At 43.6% G+C, this 24,372-nt stretch overlaps 2 protein-coding genes across 8 annotated transcripts in view; both read right to left on the bottom strand.

Moving 5' to 3' along the window:
* LOC307162662 (uncharacterized protein) overlaps positions 1-21,771 on the bottom strand; it is a 32,290-nt gene extending 10,519 nt beyond the window's left edge. Inside the window, exons 1-6 of one of the 7 annotated variants that reach the window (XM_079878135.1) lie at positions 21,341-21,771; positions 21,000-21,034; positions 20,377-20,438; positions 11,969-12,248; positions 10,716-10,852; positions 10,605-10,631 (exon numbers count right to left, since the gene is read on the bottom strand). In XM_079878135.1, coding sequence (XP_079734261.1) covers positions 10,605-10,631; positions 10,716-10,852; positions 11,969-12,248; positions 20,377-20,438; positions 21,000-21,010 — 517 coding nt within the window. In that variant the 5' untranslated portion in view covers positions 21,011-21,034; positions 21,341-21,771. Of the gene's footprint in view, positions 1-10,604; positions 10,632-10,715; positions 10,853-11,968; positions 12,249-13,514; positions 13,720-20,376; positions 20,439-20,999; positions 21,040-21,340 lie in introns of those variants that run through there. The other 6 variants (XM_079878136.1, XM_079878137.1, XM_079878138.1 and 3 more) reach the window with 6 other exon arrangements.
* LOC307162879 (uncharacterized protein) lies at positions 17,282-19,962 on the bottom strand (the record flags this gene model as incomplete). Its single annotated transcript, XM_079878601.1, has 2 exons — positions 19,836-19,962; positions 17,282-19,608 (listed from the first exon to the last, which is right to left on the bottom strand). Exon 2 carries the CDS (start codon positions 19,400-19,402, stop codon positions 17,282-17,284), a length of 2,121 nt encoding a protein of 706 aa, XP_079734727.1. The 5' UTR covers positions 19,403-19,608; positions 19,836-19,962.
* Positions 21,772-24,372: the final 2,601 nt, after the last annotated feature.

Below are 24,372 nucleotides of genomic sequence, written 5' to 3'. Positions count from 1 at the left end.
GCACACAACAGAGCTTCTTCATGGACACCCTCAGCATATAGCCGGTGAGTCCCATGAATCTAGGGCTCCTCGACAGGCCATACTGAGTGTAGAGAAGCAAGCCGATCGACTTACAAATCGATGGCACAAACAGGGAGCGAGACCCAAAGGCACTCGAGACATCAGATTGTCACAAGCATCACATATTGCAGCAGTAGCATCCTCTACCCCAGATACAGCTCTGACAAGGATTGCAAACACTGGTCTTCTACCACCGCCTATACATCTTGAGAACAGATTTGAAGTATTAATGAATGTAAATGAAGAATCCCCAAATGTGATGAATGTGATCGAACACAGACTGAATCAGCCAGTAGCTAACACTGATGCTAACTGGCGCTCAAGGTCGAGCAGACAGCGGCACTCAGCTCAGAGCGCAGCCGAGCCCAGGACTCTGATAGTGGGGGACTCCATAATCAGAAACATTAGCAGCAGGGATACAACTACGTGCTGCCTTCCACAAGCAACAACTTCTGATGTAAACAGGGAACTTCAGAACATTCTGATGAAACATAAGACTGCAAATCGACTCATCATTCATGTGGGGAAGAATGATATTCATAAAGCGGAGTCAGAACTCCTAAAGAAGGATTTCAATGAACTTTTTGAAACACTTAAAAGACTGAAAGTTCAAACATTCATCAGTGGACCACTCCCAGCAAGAGGAACAAACAGGTTTTCACGGTTGCTTGGGCTTAATACATGGCTGCAAAAAACCTGCAAAATAAAAGGAGTGAACTTCATTGACAATTTCAATCTTTTCTGGAGTCAGAGACAACTGTTTCAACAGGATGGCCATCACCCAAACAAACTTGGTTCAAGAGTGCTAAACATTAACTTCTCCCTCCATCACCCTTCAGTAGTGTGTGCCAATCCACTCAACCTGAACGGCACACACACACCTGGACACAGTATGAATGACCACAGGACTTCACTTCAGCACCTGAATGGACATGCGGTTGACATATCACACAAGGACAAGGATACCACCACTGAGCCACAACAATCTCTGCTCACGGACACAATCTCAGCTGAGCCCTGCCCACAGAGCTCACCACAGACAGACATATCAGAACTGCTCCAAGATTCAGCACCCAAGGACGACTTTCTGGAAAACAGCCAGGGAAGCCAGGACATCATATTACAGCCTCCGTCCCTCTCACCAGACACGTTATCCCTCTCTCCAGCATCTCCACTTCTGTGCTTCTCAGAGAAAATGGAAGAACTGGTGTATGCTGGAACCAAACTATCCCACTCTTTTGCTTCAAGCCCCCAGATATCAACCAGAAAACAGCAGGCCCCACAACCACCAAAGCCTGCGGGCCCAGCTCGCCCTCCCCCTCCTCCTGTGAGAGCTCTTCGGCCTCTGCCACAACGCCAGGGCCCACACCCTCCTCCATCGGCTCGAGGTCAACCAAAAACAACTGATACCAGCTCTCAGTGATGCATGTCGGGTCCCCGCTTTGATAACAGTAACTTTCTCAAATGTTTACAGAACAAGCGGGAACCCAGTGTTCCTGTATCTTTCTCTATTGCTGTTTTATTACATGCTAGAAAGTCTAAGGCCTTCAATAGCCGTACAGCAAACCCAACTTATCTGGTGCCTATTACACATCAAACTAATATTGCTGTGGGGACAAAACGTAAGACTGTTAAGTTAGCACTTTTAAATATCCGCTCACTTAAAAATAAATCACTTCTAGTCAACGAATTAACCACAAACAACCTGGATTTTATGTTTCTAAATGAAACCTGGCTAGAAGAGAGCTGCAGTGCAACAGTCCTCAATGAAACAGCCCCTCCTAACTTTACTTTTATGACAGGTGGGGGTCTAGCTGCTCTTTTTAAAGATATCTATCAATGTAAGCAAATATCATTTGGGAATTATCCGTCTTTCGAATATCTGGGTATTGTGTTAAAAGGTGCTCCACGCATTTTACCATTATTTACAGGCCTCCAAAATACTCTCCAGCCTTTGCTGAGGACTTTACAGAACTGTTATCAACAATTATGACTGTTTTGCCATTGCTGGAGATTTTAACATTCACATAGATCAGTGGTTCTCAACTCCAGTCCTCGCGACCCACTGCTCTGCACATTTTGTATGTCTCCCTTATTTAACACACCTGAACCAGATCATCAGCTCATTAGGAGAGACTCCATGAACTGAACTGAGTGTGTCAGATAAGAGAGACATACAAAATGTGCAGAGCAGTGGGTCCCGAGGACTGGAGTTGAGAACCACTGACATAGATAGTGCAGAAACGCCTCGGTTACGACTGTAACCTCGGTTCCCTGAAGAGGGAACGAGCGTTGCGTCGAGTTTGACGCTATGGGAACGCTTTGCGTGATGACGTCTTGAAGCACATGTAAAATCAGTCCAATGGTGTGGCGGAACGTCAGAGGCGGGTGACGTCACATACCAGGAAGCTATAAAAGCCGGCCTGAAACAGAAAACGAAAGCTTCGTAAAGTCTGAAGTCGTGCTGACAGGCATGAAGGAGATATGGCAAGGTGACGCAACGCTCGTTCCCTCTTCAGGGAACCGAGGTTACAGTCGTAACCGAGGCGTTCCCTTTCAAGGGAACTCGCGTTGCGTCGAGTTTGACGCTATGGGAACGTCTATACCAACGCCTCCATAGCTACAAATGTCTGTCCTGTGTGAAATCTGGTGAGCAGCACTAGGAAGACAAAACATGAGACCCTGGAGCAGAGTCTAGATCCAGAGAGTAGAACCTGACGAAAGTGTGCGGTGAGGACCAGCCTGCCGCATCACAAACATCCTGTAACGACACTCCTGAAATAAGGGCCTTAGAGGCCGCCATACTCCTCGTCGAGTGCGACCGGACAGCCAAAGGAGAAGGCTGCCCAGCCGCCTCATAAGCAAGTGAGATAGCCTCGACCACCCACTTGCTCATCCTTTGCTTAGACACTGGACCTCCTTTGTTAGGGGACCCAAAGCACACAAATAATTGATCACTTTTACGCCACAGGGCAGCTCTGTGGACATAAGCGTCTAACGCCCTCACAGGGCAAAGCAAATTATTAGCCTCCTGGTCAGCATTTTGAAAGGGAGGAGGACAGAAGGCCTGCAGAACAATAGGTCTGACCACATTAGTGGGGACCTTGGGGATATAACCCGGTCTTGGATGAAGAAAGGCTTTAACCATACCCGGAGCAAACTCTAAGCATGACGGAGCAACCGACAATGCTTGCAGATCCCCTATTCTCTTAAGAGAAGAAATAGCCAGAAGGAAAAGAGCTTTCAGAGTTAGAAACTTCTCAGGAACCTCCTCAATGGGCTCAAAGGGGGCCAGGGACAGGCCTTGTAGAGCAATGGACAAGTCCCATGGTGGCACCCTAGAGCGAACTGCAGGCCTCAGCCTCCAAGTGCCACGAAGGAAACGAGATATTAAAGGGTCTTTCCCCACAGACATTCCACCCAAAGGAATGTGGTAAGCACCTATGGCCGCCACATAAACCTTTAAAGTGGACGGGGTCAGACCTGCCGTGAACCGATCCTGCAGGAACTCCAGCACTGTACCAATTGGGCAGTTAACTGGGTCCAACCGACGGTCACTACACCAAGAAGTGAAGACTCTCCACTTCAGGGCATAACGTTTCCTCGTGGAGGGAGCTCTGGACTGTAGAATGGTCTCAACAACCTCAGTTGAGAGACCCGACTCTATGAGCTGGGCCCCCTCAGAGGCCAAGCCCACAGGTTCCACAGTTCTGGGCGGGGGTGGAATATTGAGCCCCCTGCTTGGGACAGAAGGTCCCTCCTGACAGGAAGCTCCAGAGGATGCCCGTCGAGGAGGGACACAAGATCGGGAAACCATACTCTGCCCGGCCAGCGCGGGGCTATAAGAAGCAGGCAAACCCGGTCCCTGCGAACTCTCTCCAGAACTCCCGGGAGCAGAGCAACTGGGGGAAAGGCGTACAGGCGTAACCTCGGCCATGCCTGTACCATAGCATCCAGTCCGAGAGGAGCTGGATGCGTGAGGGAGAACCAAAGTGGACAGTGAGACGTCTCTCGAGACGCAAACAGATCCACTTGTGCTTGGCCAAACTCCCTCCATATCAACTCCACCACCTCGGGGTGGAGCCTCCATTCCCCGGGCCTCGGCCCCTGCCTCGACAGAGTGTCTGCTCCTATATTCTGGACCCCGGGGATGTAGGCTGCCCTGAGTGACAGCAACTTCCCCTGGGACCACAAGAGGATATGGCGTGCCAGATTTGATAATGGGCGCGAGCGCAAACCCCCTTGGTGGTTGATATAGGCGACTACCGACGTGTTGTCTGTATGCACTAACACATGGTGCCCCCTGAGTTCTGTGATGAAGCTCCTCAGAGCCCGGAAGACAGCTAACATCTCTAGGCGATTGATATGCCAGGAACGATGATGGTCTTCCCACAGACCTTGCGATGAGCGACCCTCTAGGATCGCTCCCCAACCCGTGAGGGAAGCATCCGTCGTTAGCAGTTTGCGACGACAAGGAGCTCCCAACACTGGGCCCTGGGACAGGAACCAAGGTTTCTTCCACATAACCAGGGCACGTAAGCATCGCCGCGTGACCCTGATTGTGCGAAATGGGTTGCCCCTCGGGGAAAACCCCCTGGTCCTGAGCCACCACTGCAGGGGCCTCATGTGTAGCAGTCCAAAAGGTATCACGTTGGAAGCTGCTGCCATGAGACCCAACAGTCTCTGAAACTGTTTGACAGTGAGTAGCTGGCCTAGCTTTACACTCTTCACAGCTGCAAGGATGGACTCTATACGTGGCGGTGACAGGCGCGCCTGCATCGACACTGAATCCCAAACTACGCCTAGAAAAGTGGTCCTCTGGAGAGGAGAAAGCACACTCTTCTTGGCGTTCAGCCGTAACCCCAACTCTTTCATGTGGGCGAGAACAACATCTCGATGTTGAACCGCCAACTGATGCGACTGAGCTAAAATCAACCAGTCGTCGATGTAGTTCATGATGCGAATACCCTGGAGGCGCAGCGGCGCCAGAGCTGCATCCATGCATTTGGTGAAAGTGCGGGGTGATAAAGCTAGGCCGAATGGAAGTACTCGATATTGGTATGCTTTGCCCCCGAAAGCAAACCTCAGGAACTTCCAATGACACGGACGGATGGAAATATGGAAATATGCGTCCTTGAGGTCTATCGTGACAAACCAGTCCTCGGACCTGATCTGTGGCACGATTTGTCTCAATGTTAACATTTTGAACTTGAGCTGCATGACTGACTCGTTCAGAACTCGAAGATCTAAAATGGGACGCAATCCTCCGTCCTTTTTTGGAACTATGAAGTACCGGCTGTAAAACCCGGACTCCCTGTTGGAGGGGGGTACATATTCTATGGCCCCTTTCTCCAACAGAGTGTTTACTTCCTGTTCCATAACCAGAACCTGCTCGGGGCCTACCACTGTGGGCAGGACCCCCATAAACCGAGGTGGGCGTTTCTTGAATTGTATCTGATACCCTCTTTCCACGGTCTGCAGGACCCAACGAGAAACATTTGACAGTAGCTTCCACGCTGTCAAAGATTCTACTAGAGGTACCAGCCTCTCGAGACTGGTTTCTGGATTTTGTTGTTGTTGAGTAGTCAATTCGTCGCCCTGTAACGGCGCACCGGCAGGGAACGACCGAACAGACTGCTCTAACACCCTCCTCGGAGGGGGCGGGCATCCCGAGGCCACTACGTTTCCGGGTGGTCCTTGAGATATGTGCTCGCCGGAGACCGCTGCGCCCTGTAACACCGGAGGCGGCAGGGTTGGCAGAACGGTCCCCTGAGGGTACCGAAGAGAGACGGGCACCGTAAAAAGAGGTGTTGACCGCTCTGCTTCGGGGGGGACTACCCTCATTTGTCCTGAGCCCTCGGACATCAGGACTTCTTCCCAGCAGCCTTCTTGGCAGTAATAACGGTCCGCAGATCCGCTCTACCCCTCGAAGACTGCTGGGTTTGAGCGCGCCCTCCGTGTCCCCGAGATTTTTGTGGGGGAGCACGGGAGGACACACTCTGCTTTTGAGTGGCACGGTGATCAGCGCTCTTTTTAGAGGAGTGAGGCTGCTCCCGCTCAGCAGCCTCAAAGAAAGAACGGCGGGGGAGAAGTTTCTGAAGTGCAGCTGCCTGTTTTGAAGCTTCTTGTGACTTAGCTACAGCACTGTTCACTGCATCTCCAAATAACCCAACAGTAGAAACCGGAGAATCTAAGAGAACATGTTTCTCTTTATCTTTGATGTCACTCAGATTGAGCCACAGATGCCTCTCAGTGGCCACCAGGGCTGCCATAGACCGCCCGACTGATTTAGCGGTCTCCTTGGTGGCCCTGAGAGACAGATCTGTGGCCCTGCGCAGTTCGGCTACCGTGTCAGGACCAATACCCCCGCCCTCCTCTAAATCACCCAGTAATTCCGCCTGATAAGCCTGCATAAGGGACATCGTATGCAGACACGCTGCAGCTTGACCAGCGGCTGCATACGACTTATGAATCAGGGAAGATGTAAATTTAACTGGTTTAGTGGGGAGTGTAGGAGCCTTCAGGGAAGATGCCGTTGCTGGAGAGAGATAGCTCGCAAGCGTCTCCTCCACCTTCGGCATCTCCCCATAACCATACTCTTTATATTTATAGATGGAAGAGTAATGAGATGTTTGTGGTGTGTATACTCTGTATGACATTGGTTTTCCCCACGATCTCGACACCTCGGTGTGGAGATCGGGGAAAAACGGAAGGCTCCTGCGCTGAGGCTGTGCACGAGATGGCAGGAAGCGTTCGTCGAGTTTGCTTTTCGAACGAACGTCCTGCCTATCCTCTGGCCACTCAATAGAAAGTCTGTCAACCGCTCTAGTCACTACATCGAGCAGTTCTTCAAATGCATGAGACTGAGGTGGCGAATCCTCAGCCTCAGCGTCAATACTCACAACATCCAACTCCTCAGAGCTGGATAGTTGCAGTACTGGTGCCTCCATCGGGGGGGAAGAAACCGCAGCGCGTGCTTCCACACCCCGATGAGAGGCACTCGATCTGTCAGAAAGAGGCTGAGATAAGGCAGAGCCCGTCTCAACATCCACTGACAGATCCATTTGCGAACCCCAGGTCTGAGATCGCCGCCGAGCCTCAGCCGCGGCGGGACCCGAGCCCTGGGGAACGTGGTCGGGATTGAACCGATCCAAGCGGGATCGGAGCGTACGCAATGGAAGCGCACAGCAATGCACACAGTCACCACCCTCGAGTGCTGACCGGGCATGCTCCTCTCCCAAACAAACAACACAAAGAGTGTGAGTATCACCTCCCGTTAAATAACGCGGGCAGGGATGGACACACACTCTAAACTGCTGCTTGCTCGCCATACTGAATATAATATATATAGACAGACAACACCAAATAACAAGACAGATTTCAACACAGAGCGCAACTGAAGACTCAGAAAGCTTTCGTTTTCTGTTTCAGGCCGGCTTTTATAGCTTCCTGGTATGTGACGTCACCCGCCTCTGACGTTCCGCCACACCATTGGACTGATTTTACATGTGCTTCAAGACGTCATCACGCAAAGCGTTCCCATAGCGTCAAACTCGACGCAACGCGAGTTCCCTTGAAAGGGAACCAATATGACAAAAGAAATCAAAAGTGTTTTAAAAACTTTTGATCTGACCCAGCATGTACATGGACCCACACACAATCGTGGACACACTCTAGATTTACTTATCAGTAAGGGTCTAAACATTTCATCGATTGTTATTAAGGATGTAGCACTGTCTGATCATTTCTGTATTTTCTTTGATATATTGATCTCTCCTGCCACTGAAGCTAAATCTGTGTCTGTCAAGAAGAGATGCTTAAATGAGAACATTAGTGTACTATTTATGAAGGCTATTTCTTTAACAACAAGCATATCTGCCGACTCTGTTGATTTTCTCCTTGATTCTTTTAACTCAAAAGTTAAAAGTGTAATTGATGATATTGCTCCTGTGAAAGTCAGGAAGAAGAGTGGCAGACAAAAAGCACCTTGGATAAACTCAACAGCAGTGCAAAATATGAGAAGACAATGCAGAAAAGCAGAGCGCATGTGGCGGAAGACTAAACTTGTAGTCCATTATAACATCTACAAAGACAGCCTTCATGCTTTCAATATGGAACTAGGCAACGCTAGACAGACTTTCTTCTCAAATATTATAAACAGTAATTTAAACAACACACGCACTCTTTTTGCTACTGTAGAGAGACTGACAAACCCCCCAAGTCAGATTCCCAGTGAATTGCTCTCAGTGAACAAGTGTAGTGAGTTTGCTTCTTTCTTCTCTGAGAAAATCAATAATATCAGAAAGGTGATCAGCACATCCTTGAGTTGCCCTGGGGTCAGACAGATCAGGCCAGAACCTGAGGAAGTAGTCACTATGTCTGATTTCAAAGAAATTGATGGCAAAATTTTGGAAGAAACCGTACAGCACCTTAAAACATCAACCTGCGCTCTTGACACACTTCCCACATCATTTTTCAAAAGTGTGTTAAACAGTTTAGAAGCAGATCTTCTAGAAGTGGTAAATACCTCACTTCTCTCTGGGAGTTTTCCAAACTCCCTGAAAACTGCAGTTGTAAAGCCCCTCCTGAAAAAGAGCAATCTGGATAAGACCATATTAAGCAACTATAGACCGATATCAAATCTTCCTTTCATAGGCAAGATCATTGAAAAAGTTGTCTTCAATCAGCTGAGTAAATTCTTAAGCTTGAATGGATACTAGTCTGGTTTTCGATCGCATCACAGCACAGAGACAGCGCTCATAAAGATAATAAACGATATTCGCCTTTAATACTGATTCAGGCAAATTATCAGTGCTGGTACTACTCGACCTCAGTGCTGCATTTGACACTGTCGATCATAACATACTTCTTGACAGGCTGGAAAACTGGGTGGGGCTTTCTGGGATAGTCCTAAAATGGTTTAGATCATACTTAGATGGGAGAGGTTATTATGTGAGTATAGGAGACCATAAGTCTGAGTGGACATCCATGACATGCGGAGTCCCTCAAGGCTCAATTCTTGCGCCACTCCTGTTCAACCTGTATATGCTCCCAATGAGCCAAATAATGAAAAAGAACCAAATCTCTTACCACAGCTATGCAGACGACACACAGATCTACTTAGCCCTATCGCCTAACGATTACAGCCCCATTGACTCCCTGTGCCAATGCATTAATGAAGTCAACAGTTGGATGTGTCAAAACTTTCTTCAGTTAAACAAAGACAAAACTGAAGTCATTGCGTTTGGAAACAAAGATGAAGTTCTCAAGGTGAACGCATACCTTCACTCTAGGGGTCAAACAACTAAAAATTCAGTCAGGAATCATGGTGTGATTCTGGAGTCAGACCTTAGTTTCAGTAGTCATGTCAAAGCAATAACTAAATCAGCATACTATCATCTGAAAAATATTGCAAGAATTAGATGCTTTGTTTCCAGACAAGACTTAGAGAAACTTGTGCATGCTTTCATCACCAGCAGGGTGGATTATTGTAATGGACTCCTCACTGGCCTTCCCAAAAACACCATAAGACAGTTGCAGCTCATACAGAACGCTGCCGCCAGGATTCTGAGCAGAACCAGAAAATATGAACACATCACACCAGTCCTCAGGTCTTTACACTGGCTCCCAGTAACATTTAGGATTAATTTTAAAGTATTATTACTGGTATATAAATCATTCAATGGCCTAGGACCTCAATACATTGCAGATATGCTCACTGAATATAAACCCAACAGATCACTCAGATCATTAGGATCATATCAGCTAGAAATACCAAGGGTTCACTCAAAGCATGGTGAGTCCGCTTTTAGCTACTATGCTGGAACAGCTTCCAGAGGAGATCAGATGTGCTCCTACAGTAATCACATTCAAATCCAGACTCAAAACACTTCTGTTCAGCTATGCATTTACTGAATGAGCACTGTGCCTCTGTGCGTCCGACCGATTACACTGTATTTTATTTCTAATTCATTTCCTTTTGTTACTGTTTTAATTTCCTGTGCTTTTATTTTGTTTTTATTTTCTATGTCCCATGCTTTTATTTTGTTTTTATTTTCTATGCAAAGCACTTCAAATTGCCATAGCCTTTTTAATAACTGTTTTAATTGTTCTTGCTCTCATTTTGTGATTATTTTGTATTCCTTTCTATGTTAAGCACTTTGAATTGCCATAGTGTATGAAATGTGCTATACAAATAAACTTGCCTTGCCTTGCCTTGTTTGAACTTGTTTGTTTGGTTTGCTAGGAATATTTTTCTTCATGGAAGCTTTGCATTTATTATAAAATGTGCTAATATAATATTTCAATTCAAATTAATATTTTGTGTCCAAAATTATTTATTTGTGGTTAGTAGTCATGTAATAGACGGGGTCCTGATCAACTTTTCAGGGTTTACGTTGCGATAAAAACTTTGATGATGTACATTATCCCTTATTGGTTATCAAATGTTCAGTAAGAACATTATATGTAAGAACACATTAAGTAAGAATATTATGTTATATTATGTGTTACTGACAACATTCAAAGTAATGAAGAACACTCACTTGGAACACATGTTGGTGTGTACTTTTCTGTTAATGAAATAATAACAGTTATACACACATTAATAAGAACATAAACAAATTATATCACAGAGTCTTCTTTCTGTCTTTTACCTGCAAACACCTCGACTTCACACAGAGTGAGATATCCATAGCGCCCAGGTATAACAATGTTGACATATCGCCCCTTAATAGACTTAAAATCAAATGTTTTTATGACTCCAGCTGGGATGGACTCAATACTTGCAGCCCTGTGAAGACACACAGAGAAATAGAGACGGGCGAATCAAAACTGCATGAAGCATGTTAAATATTAGGGCTGCACAATTAATCGCACTGAAGCCGCACACGATTTGGCAAAGGCTGCGATTATTTTATGCCCAGTTTGTCAGTGCAGCAGCTGATCAGTAGTAAACACCTGAAGGTGTCTCTCACACACACACGACATATATCACTCTGAACACCAGAGGGCGTCTCACACACACAACATATATCACTCTGAACACCTGAGTGCATCTCACACACACAACATATATCACTCTGAACACCAGAGGGTGTCTCACACACACACAACATATATCTCTCTGAACACCAGAGGGCGTCTCACACACACACAACATATATCTCTCTGAACACCAGAGGGCGTCTCACACACACACAACATATATCACTCTGAACACCAGAGGGTGTCTCACACACACACAACATATATCACTCTGAACACCAGAGGGTGTCTCACACACACACAACATATATCACTCTGAACACCTGAGGGCGTCTCACACACACACAACATATATCACTCTGAACACCTGAGGGCGTCTCTCACACACAACATATATCACTCTGAACACCAGAGGGCGTCTCTCACACACACACACACGACATATATCACTCTGAACACCAGAGGGCGTCTCACACACACACACACACACGACATATATCACTCTGAACACCAGAGGGCGTCTCACACACACACACACACACGACAAAAATGCCCTACCGCAGAAATATAACACACGTCATTACCTATCAGACATCACTGTATCTGAATAAACAGAAGATTGAAACGCTCTGATTGATTAAACATGACTAATAAACACACGACTGCCTTATTCTGTGTAAGCTCATCATCATCTTTAAAAATAATAATAATAATTGCAGCCTTTCCGTTTTTAAAATCGCAATAAGCCAACTCGATTTAAGTGCGATTACATGGAAATTGCGATTAATCGTCCAGCCCTATTAAATATACTTCTGTCAAAGGTCAAAGTTTTTATATTAAAAGTATTTATTCAAAGTAATATTATCTTATTTAATAATTTTCTAACTATTTGTGTAAGTATTAAGAGAGAGACAATACTTACAGCTCATTATTGTTGCCATTATTTTCCAGGCTGTTGCCGATACGGATCTGAGCACCATTTATCCTCTCTGGAACAGCATCTCCACGATTAAGGATGTTAACCCTGGTTACCTCATAGACTTCCCCCAAGTCAACTCTCCACCAGGGGTCTCTTTCCGCATTAGTATGAGTGCATGCAGCATTATACCAATTTGAATCCATGTTGCCATCGACAGCCCTTTTAGCTTCTCCTCCATAGATTGTGGAAGACTGGACAACTGCAGCTCCAAGAGCAAGATTCCCTGTTCAACATAAAATAATAAACAATAGCTTTTCTTTTCTTTTCTTTCTATTTCATGGAAGATTTGCATTTATTACAAATGAGCTAATAAAATATTTAAACAATATTTTGTGTCATGTAGTCATGTAGCCATGGGTTATTTTGAGATAACTGTCTTGATGATGTACATTATCCCTTATAGGTTACCAAATGTTCAGTAAGAATATTACATAGGCCTGTGTGTTACTGACAACATTCAAATTAAAGGAGAACTCCGGTCAATTTTAACATTGAGCTAATTTTTTTGTACATTTGGAGTGCTGTCAATACAGAGAACAACGACAAAAATCGGTGTTGCCTACACCGAGTTATTGTATTTTTAAAATTTGCACCCTGTTGACTTCAATGGGGCAAGTACTAAACCTGCTTTTAGCCTCTTAACATCCTTGATGCGTCATTACAAGTGCACAGAAAATGTGAGTGATTCCTTCAGAGTGAACACGAGTGAATCTGACTGCAGTAGATGTGAAAGATATGTATAAAAATGATGTTATTTAAGCCAGCGCAAATACCTGTGTTTACATCCTGTTTTCGGATGAAGTCCAAAGTAGTCGATTCCCGAGTTGACGCGAGTGATCATAACTAAACCTATGCACGTGAACTCGGCAATCGACTACTTTGGACTTCAACCGAAAACAGGATGTAAACACAGGTATTTGCGCTGGCTTAAATAACATCATTTTTATACATATCTTTCACATCTACTGCAGTCAGATTCACTCGTGTTCACTCTGAAGGAATCACTCACATTTTCTGTGCACTTGTAATGACACATCAAGGATGTTAAGAGGCTAAAAGCAGGTTTAGTACTTGCCCCATTGAAGTCAACAGGGTGCAAATTTTAAAAATACAATAACTCGGTGTAGGCAATCGTTGTTCTCTGTATTGACAGCTGTTCTGCCCTTTATCTCAAACGCCTTGCTTGAGTATGCAGTCAGATAACGCCTCCCAAAGACAACAGACACAGGGATTGTTTCCAAGGTTTACTGCTGCCCAAGGAATAACGTAAAACTGTAAAAATACAAAATACAGAATCCTAAATGTACAGAGTCAATTGCATGTTTGCATAAGCACAACAAAGGCTTCACATTGCATATAGTAGTTAACATCAACTATAACAGAAACAGATTGTGCATTCACAAAACAAAGAAAACTAAATTTACATCTGGTATATAAGATATAACAATTAAATATGCATAGGAATTATAATGTAGCAACATCTACATACCGAAAGTGCCTTCAAAACAACTTAAATAAAGGAGCAATAGTAGCCATGACCGCATGCTCTTCTTTGCTGCTGGGCTCACATTTGTGATGTCATCATGTAAGGACAATATTACAATATTATATGCAATACCCAACTTTGAACAGAAGGTGTCACTTTACTGCAACTTTTATATCAAATAAATGCAGAATGTTCATAGAACAGCACACTCCCCGTCTGGTATTCAGGAAATACCAAACCTTCTTACTTGAGTGTAAACCTGAACGGTCTATTCCGAATCTTCATGGAGGAGGAGTACTATCTCATTAATGGGTCTCAGAAACAGTTTGGGTCCATCTTTCCCAATGATTTTTACTTGTACTTTTCGAACTCGCCCATCTTGGCTGGGGTACGTTTCCGTTATGATACCCAGGGGCCAATCGTTCCGTTTTGACTGAGAGTCCTTGAGTAGAACTATGCATCCTTTTGAAACGTTGGGCTGTTGATGTTGCCATTTTCGACGATGCTGTAGGGTCGAAAGATACTGTTTACGCCATCTGTCCCAGAAAGTGGTTGCGAGGCTTTGCACAGTACGCCACTGTTGTTTGTACAGATCAGGCTTTCCAAAGTCCCCAGGTGGAACTGAGCTAGGACCAGTCTTTTGGGCAAGTAATGTGGCAGGTGTTAGGATGAAAGGATCTGTTGGATTGGTAGACACAGGTATCAGTGGTCTGTTGTTTATAATGGCAGTAACTTCAGCCATGAAGGTGGAGAGTACCTCGTGTGTGAGTTTAGAGGATGACATCTGAAGAAGCATGGAGTCCAAAGCAATACCAATCATCCTTTCCCATGCACCCCCCATGTGTGACGAATGTGGAGGGTTGAAAGTCCATATGCAGCCGTGATCTGACAAGAATTGTTTCACCGCCTTTTCATCAACATTGGAAGGAATTTGCAGGTCTTTACAAGCTCCAATGAAATTGGTCCCTCTATCAGAGCGAATCCGTTTCACTGGACCCCGGATTGTCAGAAACCTCCTTAAAGCATTAATGAAACTGGAGGTATCTAGGGACTCGATCACTTCTATATGAATGGCTCTGACACTTAGACATGTGAATAGCACCGCCCATCTTTTGCTTTCTGCATAGCCGCCTCTTGTCCTACGAGCAGATACTGACCAGGGGCCAAACACATCTAATCCCACATGTGTGAAGGGAGGCTCTATGCTGAGCCTGTCAGCGGGCAGATCTGCCATCTTTTGAGTTTCGCAGCCCCTCCTGAGTCTGCGGCATACAACACAGGAATGGATGAGACTGTTCACACGTCTTTTGCCTCCTATTATCCAGTAGCCGGCAGATCTTATCGCTCCCTCCGTGAAGTGACGACCCTGATGATGTGTTTGCTCATGAAAGTGTTGTGTTAGAAGTAATGCTACATGGTTCCTACCAGGTATGAGGAGGGGTCTCTTTTCTTCAGAACCAAGGTCTGCTTTGACCAGACGACCTCCGACCCTCAACAGTCCGCTTTGATCAATGAAGGGATCAAGTTTTCGGAGTGTGCTAGTTTTGGGAAGTGGTTTGTTCCGTTTAAGGCACTCCAACTCGTCAGCAAAGGTTTCCTGTTGTACTGCTCGTATGACAACTTCTGTGCTCTGACGTATTGTGTCAGCACTAAGAGGAAGTTTGCAACAGTGCCATCCTTTGCATGCCTGAGGGGTGTCGATTTGACCCTGCTTATAAGAGCGTGCAATATGAATCAGCTTTTCAACAGCTCGGATCAGACAGCTCCAGTCCGAAAAGCGTTCAAAGCGATGTGAGACAGTGGTATGCAACACTGTTACTTGTGGACGAACTTCTGAATCTCGATCAGGATCAACAAGTGCGAAGGGTTCTCTAGGGAAAGTCTCTGTTTTTGGATGATGCAAGAATGCTGGTCCACTGAACCAGATAGTGTCCTGCAATTTGGTAGGAGCTATTGGTCGTGTTGCGACATCAGATGGATTATGCTCTGAGCTCACATAATGCCATTGTTCTGGATTAGTGCTTGTCCGGATTCTCTGTACACGATTGCTTACATAGACATGAAATCTACGTTTCTCGTTGTAGATATAGCCAAGGACCACTCTACTATCTGTGTAGAAGGTGATCTCATTGAATTTGACAGCAATCTCTGCAATGATGGTTTCCATCATGTTCACTGCCAAGACAGCCGCACAGAGTTCCAGACGAGGTATAGTGTGCTCTGGTTGTGGCGCTAGCCTTGCATTGCCTGTGATGAACCCCATATGACAGCTACCATCTGAATCAACTGTTTTGAGGTAAGCAACTGCTGCTATTACTTTCTCAGAAGCATCTGAAAAAACACAGAGCTCCTTGAACTTGGCGCCTGACAACGATGTGGGCCCATAGCTTCTTGGGACTTGTACATGTTGCAGTTCCTGCAGAGAATCTCTCCACTCCTCCCACACCTTTTGTTTGTTCACAGGTAAGGGTGCATCCCAGTCAGCAGCATTTTCAGTTAGCTCCCTCAATAGTACTTTGCCCTGAACTGTGATGGGGGCCACAAATCCTAGTGGGTCATACAAACTGTTTATAACTGACAGCAGTCCACGCCTAGTGTAAGGCCTTCTATCCTTTTGGACGTGGAAGTTGAAGCAGTCTGTGTCCAGATTCCAAAGCAAACCAAGACTGCGTTGCATAGGAAGTGAGCTAACACCTAAATCCAGTTCTTTCATTGAATTGGCGTAATCCTCAGATGGGAATGCTCCCATAACTTCCTTGCTGTTTGAAGCCAGTTTATGCAATTTCAAGTTAGATCCAGCCAGCATGTCTTGTGTCCTTTTTAACAGGTCAATTGCCATCTCTGCGGAAGGTAAGGACTTCAATCCGTCATCCATATAAAAGTCTTGCTCCACGAACTGTAGGGCGTCTTGACCGAATTCCTCTTGTCCTTCTTGAGCTGCACGACGAAGACAGTAAATGGCCACTGCCGGAGAGGGACTGTTCCCAAATACGTGTACCTTCATACGGTATTCCGTGACCTCGTTCTCTGGGTTATTTTCATGAAACCAGAGGAACCTGAGGTGGTTCCTGTCTGCAGGTCGCACTTTAAAGCAGTGGAACATTTGCTGTATATCTACCATGAAGGCGACAGGCTCTTTGCGAAACCGCATGAGGACACCGAGGAGACTGTTGTTGAGGTCGGGACCCGTCAAGAGAACCTTGTTCAGTGATGCCCCTTTGCATTGAGCGCTCGAGTCAAAGACCACTCGGATCTGGGATGGCTTTTTTGGATGGTACACAGCAAAAGAAGATAGATACCAACATTGTTCATTGGGACCAACTGAAGGAGCTATTTCTGCATGATCATTTTGGAATAGCCTCTCCATAAAGGCTACATAGTCTTTCTTCATCTCAGGCTTCTTCCTGAAAGACCGTAGAAGTGAATTGAAGCGTTCCACAGCTTGTGGACGATTGTTTGGAAGATATTGCCTTGGCTGCTTGAATGGGAGTGGAGCAACCCATGAATTTTCCTCGTCTTTATAGACTTCTCTGTCCATGATCTGCAGAAAGAGTCCGTCCTCGATAGACTGAGCTGTTCTCTCGTCATCTTTTGTTCTCTGAAATACATCCCATTCTGTTAGTCTTCGAGTCCGCTCCTTGATAAGGGACTTGGTGAGTGATTCGCTTTGGGATCTATCCTTTACAGTGTAGTTGTTAGGACATGGGTGAAAGTATGTAGACTGACCGTTTTCCATAATGTTGGTGTGGTAAGTTTGGATGAAAGTCGGTTTATGAACTTTCGAGGCACATGTCTCCGATGATTACCCACCCGAAGTCCAACTTTTGTGCAAAGGGAGCATTTGGTGGCCCATTCACTTGCTTATGGGCTTTGTGGACTCTGATCATATCTCTGCCTAACAGATCGAAGAATTCTGATCTTGCGAGCGATCTGTTGCTTTGATCATCTAGTATCACATATGTTTTGACTGCCTTTTCTGGGTGGCCTTCAGGAAATACTTTCACGAGACATACCTTGGAGCATGAGCGTGGAAGTTGACCGTCTCCACACACCTCTGTATAAGCTGAGAAAACCTCAGATTCAACAGGTACGTCCTCACTCACTTTGTGATCCTCTGATGACGGCCATTGTGGTTCTTTCGTCCATGGTGCTGGGCCTGGATGGAGCGCAGCCATGTGGGTAACGCTGCCACATTCTGAACACTTAACATCCTGATCACAGTTCTTTGCCATGTGGGATATGGAGCTGCAACATTTAAAGCATATGCCTTGTTGTTTGAGCAATGACTTTCTCTCTTCCATAGGTTTCATCCTGAATCCTCTACATCTGAACAGAGGGTGAGGCTTATTGTGTATAAAGCACTGTTTTGCTGGATTTACCTTATTTTTTAGTTCGCTGGCAGCTGATGAATTCTCAGAGGAGACCTGTGTCTTGTGTGTGATGACAGCTCTGGGAAAAACAGATTTGTTGAACTGTTTGTTTGGTTTGCGAGTTTCTTCCTGTACAGCTGTGAGAAAGAAACTTGGATCGTTGCGCATTTTAGCTTGCTGACACACAAAGTCTACTAAAAACTTGAAGGGTGGAAAGGAAACTCTGCAGTCCTCTTTATACTTAGATCCCACCATGAGCCACTTCTCTTGTAAGCTGAATGGCAATTTCTGAATTATCTGATTTACTCCCCGTGGTGTGTCTAGATAGGAAAGACCCATTAGATTGCCATCCTGCTTAGCTGCTTGGACCTCCATGAGCAAATCTCCCAGCTCACGCAGTCTGTGACTGTCTCTGTTTGCTATTTTTGGGAAGCTCTCCAGTTTAGCGAATAGAGCACTTTCTACCATTTCTGGCGAGCCATTTGTTTCATAAAGTCTGTCCCAAATCAGCCTGAGCCCTTGTAACGGATGGTTAATGTGCACAGCTCTGATCCGTTTTGCATGTTCAGCTGACTCACACCCAAGCCATTTCACTAGCAAGTCCATCTCCTCGCTAGGTGAGAGGTTAAGATCTTTAGTGGCATTTATGAAGGATGCCCTCCATGCTCTGAAAGTCTCTGGATGATCGTTAAACTGTGTAAGGCCGGTTGATACTAATTCACGTCTTGCGATAAACTTGACGACATCAGACATTTGATTATTTGCATACAGATTACCTTGATACTGTCCAGCTTGTAAAGGTGTAGCTGACTGAGTCTGATAATAGTCGAGCGGCACCCTTCTGTCTCCTCTCCTTTCCTCACTGCCTGGAAATGGTGCAGATCGTGGGTGATGCACATCTCGAGGTGACCTGAAGTGTGACTCATGCTGAGCCGGGCATGACAACTGTACATCCTTAGATTGCGAAATGGTAGGGTACTGCACACACTCTGCATCGACAGGCTGAGACTTGAGTGGTATGGCATAAAAACCACGCTGGTCCTCCTGCTGCATGTAGGATTCAGTTGTTTGTGGTTGTTGCACTTCTGACACGTTTATGCGTCCGTTATCATAAAACGGCCCATCCAGTACTGGCATTTGTGAATCTACAGCACTATCCGCTTGTTCCGATAAGTAAGCCTGTGTGCGTTCTGTTGTATCCTCTATAGGTAGGTCTATTACGCTTGAATTCCCCCTACTTTCTTGCTCTGCAGCTGTTTCTAAAGCCTCTGCCTTTGCTTGTATGGCTGCAGCTCTTTTTTGCAGCCTTAAAGTCTCTAGTGATGCCTCAAGCTGTGCTTGTTGTATTTTAAGTTCACTTTCCTTCTTAGCAAACGCTATTTCTGCTTTAGCCGCTTTAGCCTCTGCTCTAGCCATTGCAGCAGCTGTGGTTACGGCCGATGAGCCTCGTGAGCGCCGTGACGAACATGATGCATCAGATGCTTGCCTCCGTGATCCAGACTTGGAGTTTGACTTAGACATCGTAGGAGGAATATCACCTTAAGGGCTAGCTTGCTCCCCGCCGTGGAGTTAGAAACTAGAAGTTGGTCACTGAAGATTTTCGTTTTACTGTTCTGCCCTTTATCTCAAACGCCTTGCTTGAGTATGCAGTCAGATAACGCCTCCCAAAGACAACAGACACAGGGATTGTTTCCAAGGTTTACTGCTGCCCAAGGAATAACGTAAAACTGTAAAAATACAAAATACAGAATCCTAAATGTATTCTGCCTAAATGAGTCAATTGCATGTTTGCATAAGCACAACAAAGGCTTCACATTGCATATAGTAGTTAACATCAACTATAACAGAAACAGATTGTGCATTCACAAAACAAAGAAAACTAAATTTACATCTGGTATATAAGATATAACAATTAAATATGCATAGGAATTATAATGTAGCAACATCTACATACCGAAAGTGCCTTCAAAACAACTTAAATAAAGGAGCAATAGTAGCCATGACCGCATGCTCTTCTTTGCTGCTGGGCTCACATTTGTGATGTCATCATGTAAGGACAATATTACAATATTATATGCAATACCCAACTTTGAACAGAAGGTGTCACTTTACTGCAACTTTTATATCAAATAAATGCAGAATGTTCATAGAACAGCACAACAGCACTCCAAATGTACAAAAAAATTAGCTCAATGTTAAAATTGACCGGAGTTCTCCTTTAATGAAGAATACTAATTTGAAACACAAGAGCACGATGGTGTGTCCATTATTGTTAGTAAATTAATAACAGTTATACAGACATTATTAGATACAAAAACAAATTCTGTCACAAGTAAAGAGTCTTCATAAATAAATAAATCATAGATTTTCAATATTTCAGCCTAGAATTTTATTAAATTAATCTGATTAATATGTAATGATAGTATACACAACGATTACTTTTTTGATGATTTTTAAATCCAGGCATTTTTACTTGTATTATTCTAAACATATACCTGTGAAATTAGCGACGCACATCCCAGTAAGTGTTAGAAACAAAACCACACGCATGGCCATCCTGTTATAAGACAAAACACATATCATATCAGCATATGAAGGAATCATTTTCAATTTCTCCTCCTCATTTAAACAAAGAAACATATATGGACAGAAAAATATATATTTTTCAAACACAAGAAAAATATATATTTTTATCTTAATGATAAAATGGCCAACAAAACAAAGCCAAGCTAGCTGCAAAATATAAATAGCCTATACCTTACACTCCATACTAATATTTGTTTGCTATACTACAAATATTCTTTATTCTAAATAATTAAAATTAACTATAATTAATATAATGAAAGATATATTATCTGCTGTTTTTTGTATCTACTGTTCCTCTTCTGATTGTTTGTTTGTTTTTCTAAGGTGGTGTAATATAATTATCCCACTTTCAGATTCCTTAGATTAGTTTTGTTTTGAGAAACCAAAGTATTGTAATGAAATCTACTAGCAGACATAAAAACAATTTAAATGTTAAGTGTTATCACACTGACTTGAATTGTCCAAACAAAAGTTTAGTTTTATTAGTAAAACCTCCATTGGATGCTATAAAGTGCATAAACATTCAACTCACCTGAATTTCATCAATGTATCAACCTCAAAGAAGATCTGCTCTTAAAATATAATATTATATAATAAAATGAATTGATAATATTTTTAGAAACAATTGCTATTTATTGTTTGTCCAATATAGCCTATTATTCATATGATGAATATTATGACCACTCATAATTCAATTTCAGAATTATATCACACAAATTCAACAAAAAGAGACAGGCTATATCAAATAAAACTTCTTAAGAATATCACTGTCATTTATTTCAGCGATCTAACATTTAACAATAACATAATTATTAAAAGAATCATGAAGATTGAAATGATCCTGCATCACATTCCTGCTCGATCACTACTAACCTCAAACGCTATCTTTAGGTTTTGTCTTCAAAATTAGATGATTTTCACTTGTCTGTCAGCATGTATGGCCAAACGACACTGTAATATATCTCAGATGCGCAGATCAAAACATGCGATGCAGCCAAAAACTTGCATTACCTGTAGATAGTGATGAGCGATGTCGAATCACTGCTTCTTGAAGCTTCCAAACCTACGAATCTTTGGTTTGGAATCAGTGGTTCAGAGCGTTTCTAAAACTGCCAAAGTCATGTGATTTCAGTAAACTAGGCTTCATTACATCATAACTGTTCCAAAATGTCAGTTTCTCAATACCAAACAGGCCTACGCAAAGCTGGGTCTTGCGGCCTTGGTAGTTTGGACTTGCCAAGTTTGACTCAGGAGAACGAACTCCCGAGGACTGACTGAAGTCCGGTAATTCTACAAATGGAACTGAGGAGTTCTTGATAGAGTCACTCAACTCACTCTACTCCGGTTATCTCTTTATGTATATTTTAAACAACAATAAAACGAAATGTTTTACAAAACACCACTCTGCCTAATCACAGCTAGATTAAAAACATTACATTAATGTACATTAAGTTTCATTAGGTGGCAATTGCTCAGTCTAATGAATCAATTATACATCATTAATTTGACATTGTGAATAAATTGAATAAATTTGTAAATTATTCCAACATCTGCTACAAATAGTACAAATGACTACTTATACTTATTTAAGTCAGTGTGTAAATATACTAGTCTAGAAGCATCTTGTTGCCAATACAATACAAGAACATTCAAGAAGAATCAGTTATATTGACATATTTTGCCCAATATAAAATATGGCTAAATATGGCTAAACAATATTTATTTCTTATTGTTCTAAATAACACTGAACATTTAATATTTTCAGGTTTCCAAAACTCTAAAATTATCTTATGTCTGCTTGTAGATTTTATTACAATACCTCAGTTCCTCAAAACAAAACTTATCCAAGTAATCTGAAAGCGGCAATCAAAGAGTGAAGTTAATTATTAGTGCAGCATTTACTGAATCACAACAACATTCAACCATCCACGTACAGCAAACAGACAGACAGACAGACAGACAGACAGACACCATTGGTAGATTTGTTCAGGGTTTGTGAATGTAAACAAAGCAAAAGGATAAATATGTATGATGTCCACATGAGCTACATCTACTTACACAAACTTTGATCATATTCCAAAATTAGTAAATAATGCAGCCAAAGATAAATTATTATGTTAAATAAAGACAAATAAACAGTCAGTAATAAAATAAGAACAAATGAACAAGTTAGCAATACCACAAATAAATATAATAAAATAAAGATACAAATTAAACAATCAAGTTCTTCAGGTCTTACAGTATTCAAGTACAACATACTATAAAGTGTAAATGAAATATAGATTAATCCTTATCAAAGCTAAAGTTATTAATTTAAGAGCAGATTTGATGTGGGTTTTTTTTTTTTTTTTTTCAGCTGCTATTTTAAGCGATGAAAATGTTCGTTGTTAGATAACTATAATAACACTGTTGTAATGTTTGATCAAATTGTCTTTCTTGGTATCATGAGCATAGAATACGCAGGGGAATTAAAATTGAGCTTGATGACGTAGATGTGACGTGAGTAACCTGTCTGTCAGCTGTAAGCGTTCTAGTAGCTGTGCCAAGAGAAATCTGAATCATTCCCTTCCGAATCTTGCAGAGATGGAGAGCGTGAATAGGATCTGTCCATGAGCTAAGAGCAGTATTCTAAGTATTCTGATTAATTATTTTGTCATTTTGCCTCCACATCCCCCCGGTCTCAGTGCAACAGACTTTAGTCAACAATACTTGTGTTTCTGAGAGAGTTTGTGGAAGTAAACTCGCTGAGGTTTTACATTTATTATCTTACATTATTCTGTCACTATTGTGTCACTATTCCTCAGGTTCCGTCCACGGTTCGGACGGTGTCCCCGGACCGGGTTCTGGCTCTCAGACAGCAGACACAGATGCTCTGGGACGCCTACTTCTCCTCCGTGGATAAGATTGTGCTCACCACACTGGAGGTGAGCTGGGTCAGACGAGGTGTGTGTGTCTGACAGAGAGGAAGGTCTGCCAGGGGAAATTAACCAGCACAGGAAGCCATACATCATTAACACATACTAAGTTCCCTGCCCTTAGGTTAACTGGCGAATGAGTTGTCAAGTATGCATTCTACATTATATTAAAGATACAGTATGTAGTTTTGGTCGCCGCTAGGGGTCGTTAGCCTCTTACAATAACAAAGGCGTACGGTGATGACGCCAAATTCCTGCGGAATTATGGATCTTGTCGTCAAGCAGAAGGATCTAATAATGTTTATGGATAAGTGAATACATTGATGTTTTTAACATGACTGTGGTGTGAAGCAGGGCGAGATTGCTAATCAGAGGCAGATATCAGCGCCACACGCAAGTCCCGCGGATATAAAGGAATAAGGACATTTCATTCTACCGAACGCAAGTGCTGAATAATACTCACACAGGTCAGTGTATTAGACGAATGAAGCTCGTGAGGGAACAGCGCTGTTTCACTTGCTCTACACTATCACACTAAACTGCATTTGAGTGTGTTGAAGTTATGTTATTCTATGTGTTAGTTTGTTGGCTATATGAGACTAGCAGTAAACTATACAACTATACTATACAATAACTATACTATGAAGGGCCAAAGCCGGCGGCACCGCCACCCCGGTGCCTTTAGGTAACTAAAGGCACCGGGGTTGCGGTGCCACCGGCTTGGGCCCGTAATCGCTGCTCACAGCTATATTTTGTTATTAGGGCCCAAGCCCTGAAAGGGCGGAGGCCCTATTGTTTTCGTAAGGATTATTTTTTTTTTTTTTCTTCATTATTTTTTTTTTTGCCTTTTTGCCACTTTTGGGGCCCTTAACATGCTCAAAAACTCTTGAAATTTTGCACACACGTCAGAACCCGCGGCCATCAGGGCCGGGCTGAAGCTGGTACCGGGGCGTGGCAGGGGGGCTCGACAGCGCCCCCTGGAATGGGGTC

The sequence above is a fragment of the Squalius cephalus genome (genome assembly GCF_949319135.1).
Source record: "Squalius cephalus genome assembly, chromosome: 8".
NCBI classification, from domain to species: domain Eukaryota; kingdom Metazoa; phylum Chordata; class Actinopteri; order Cypriniformes; family Leuciscidae; genus Squalius; species Squalius cephalus.
The sequence above is the reverse complement of the archived record's forward strand: the minus strand, read 5'-3'. Positions and strand labels throughout refer to the sequence as shown.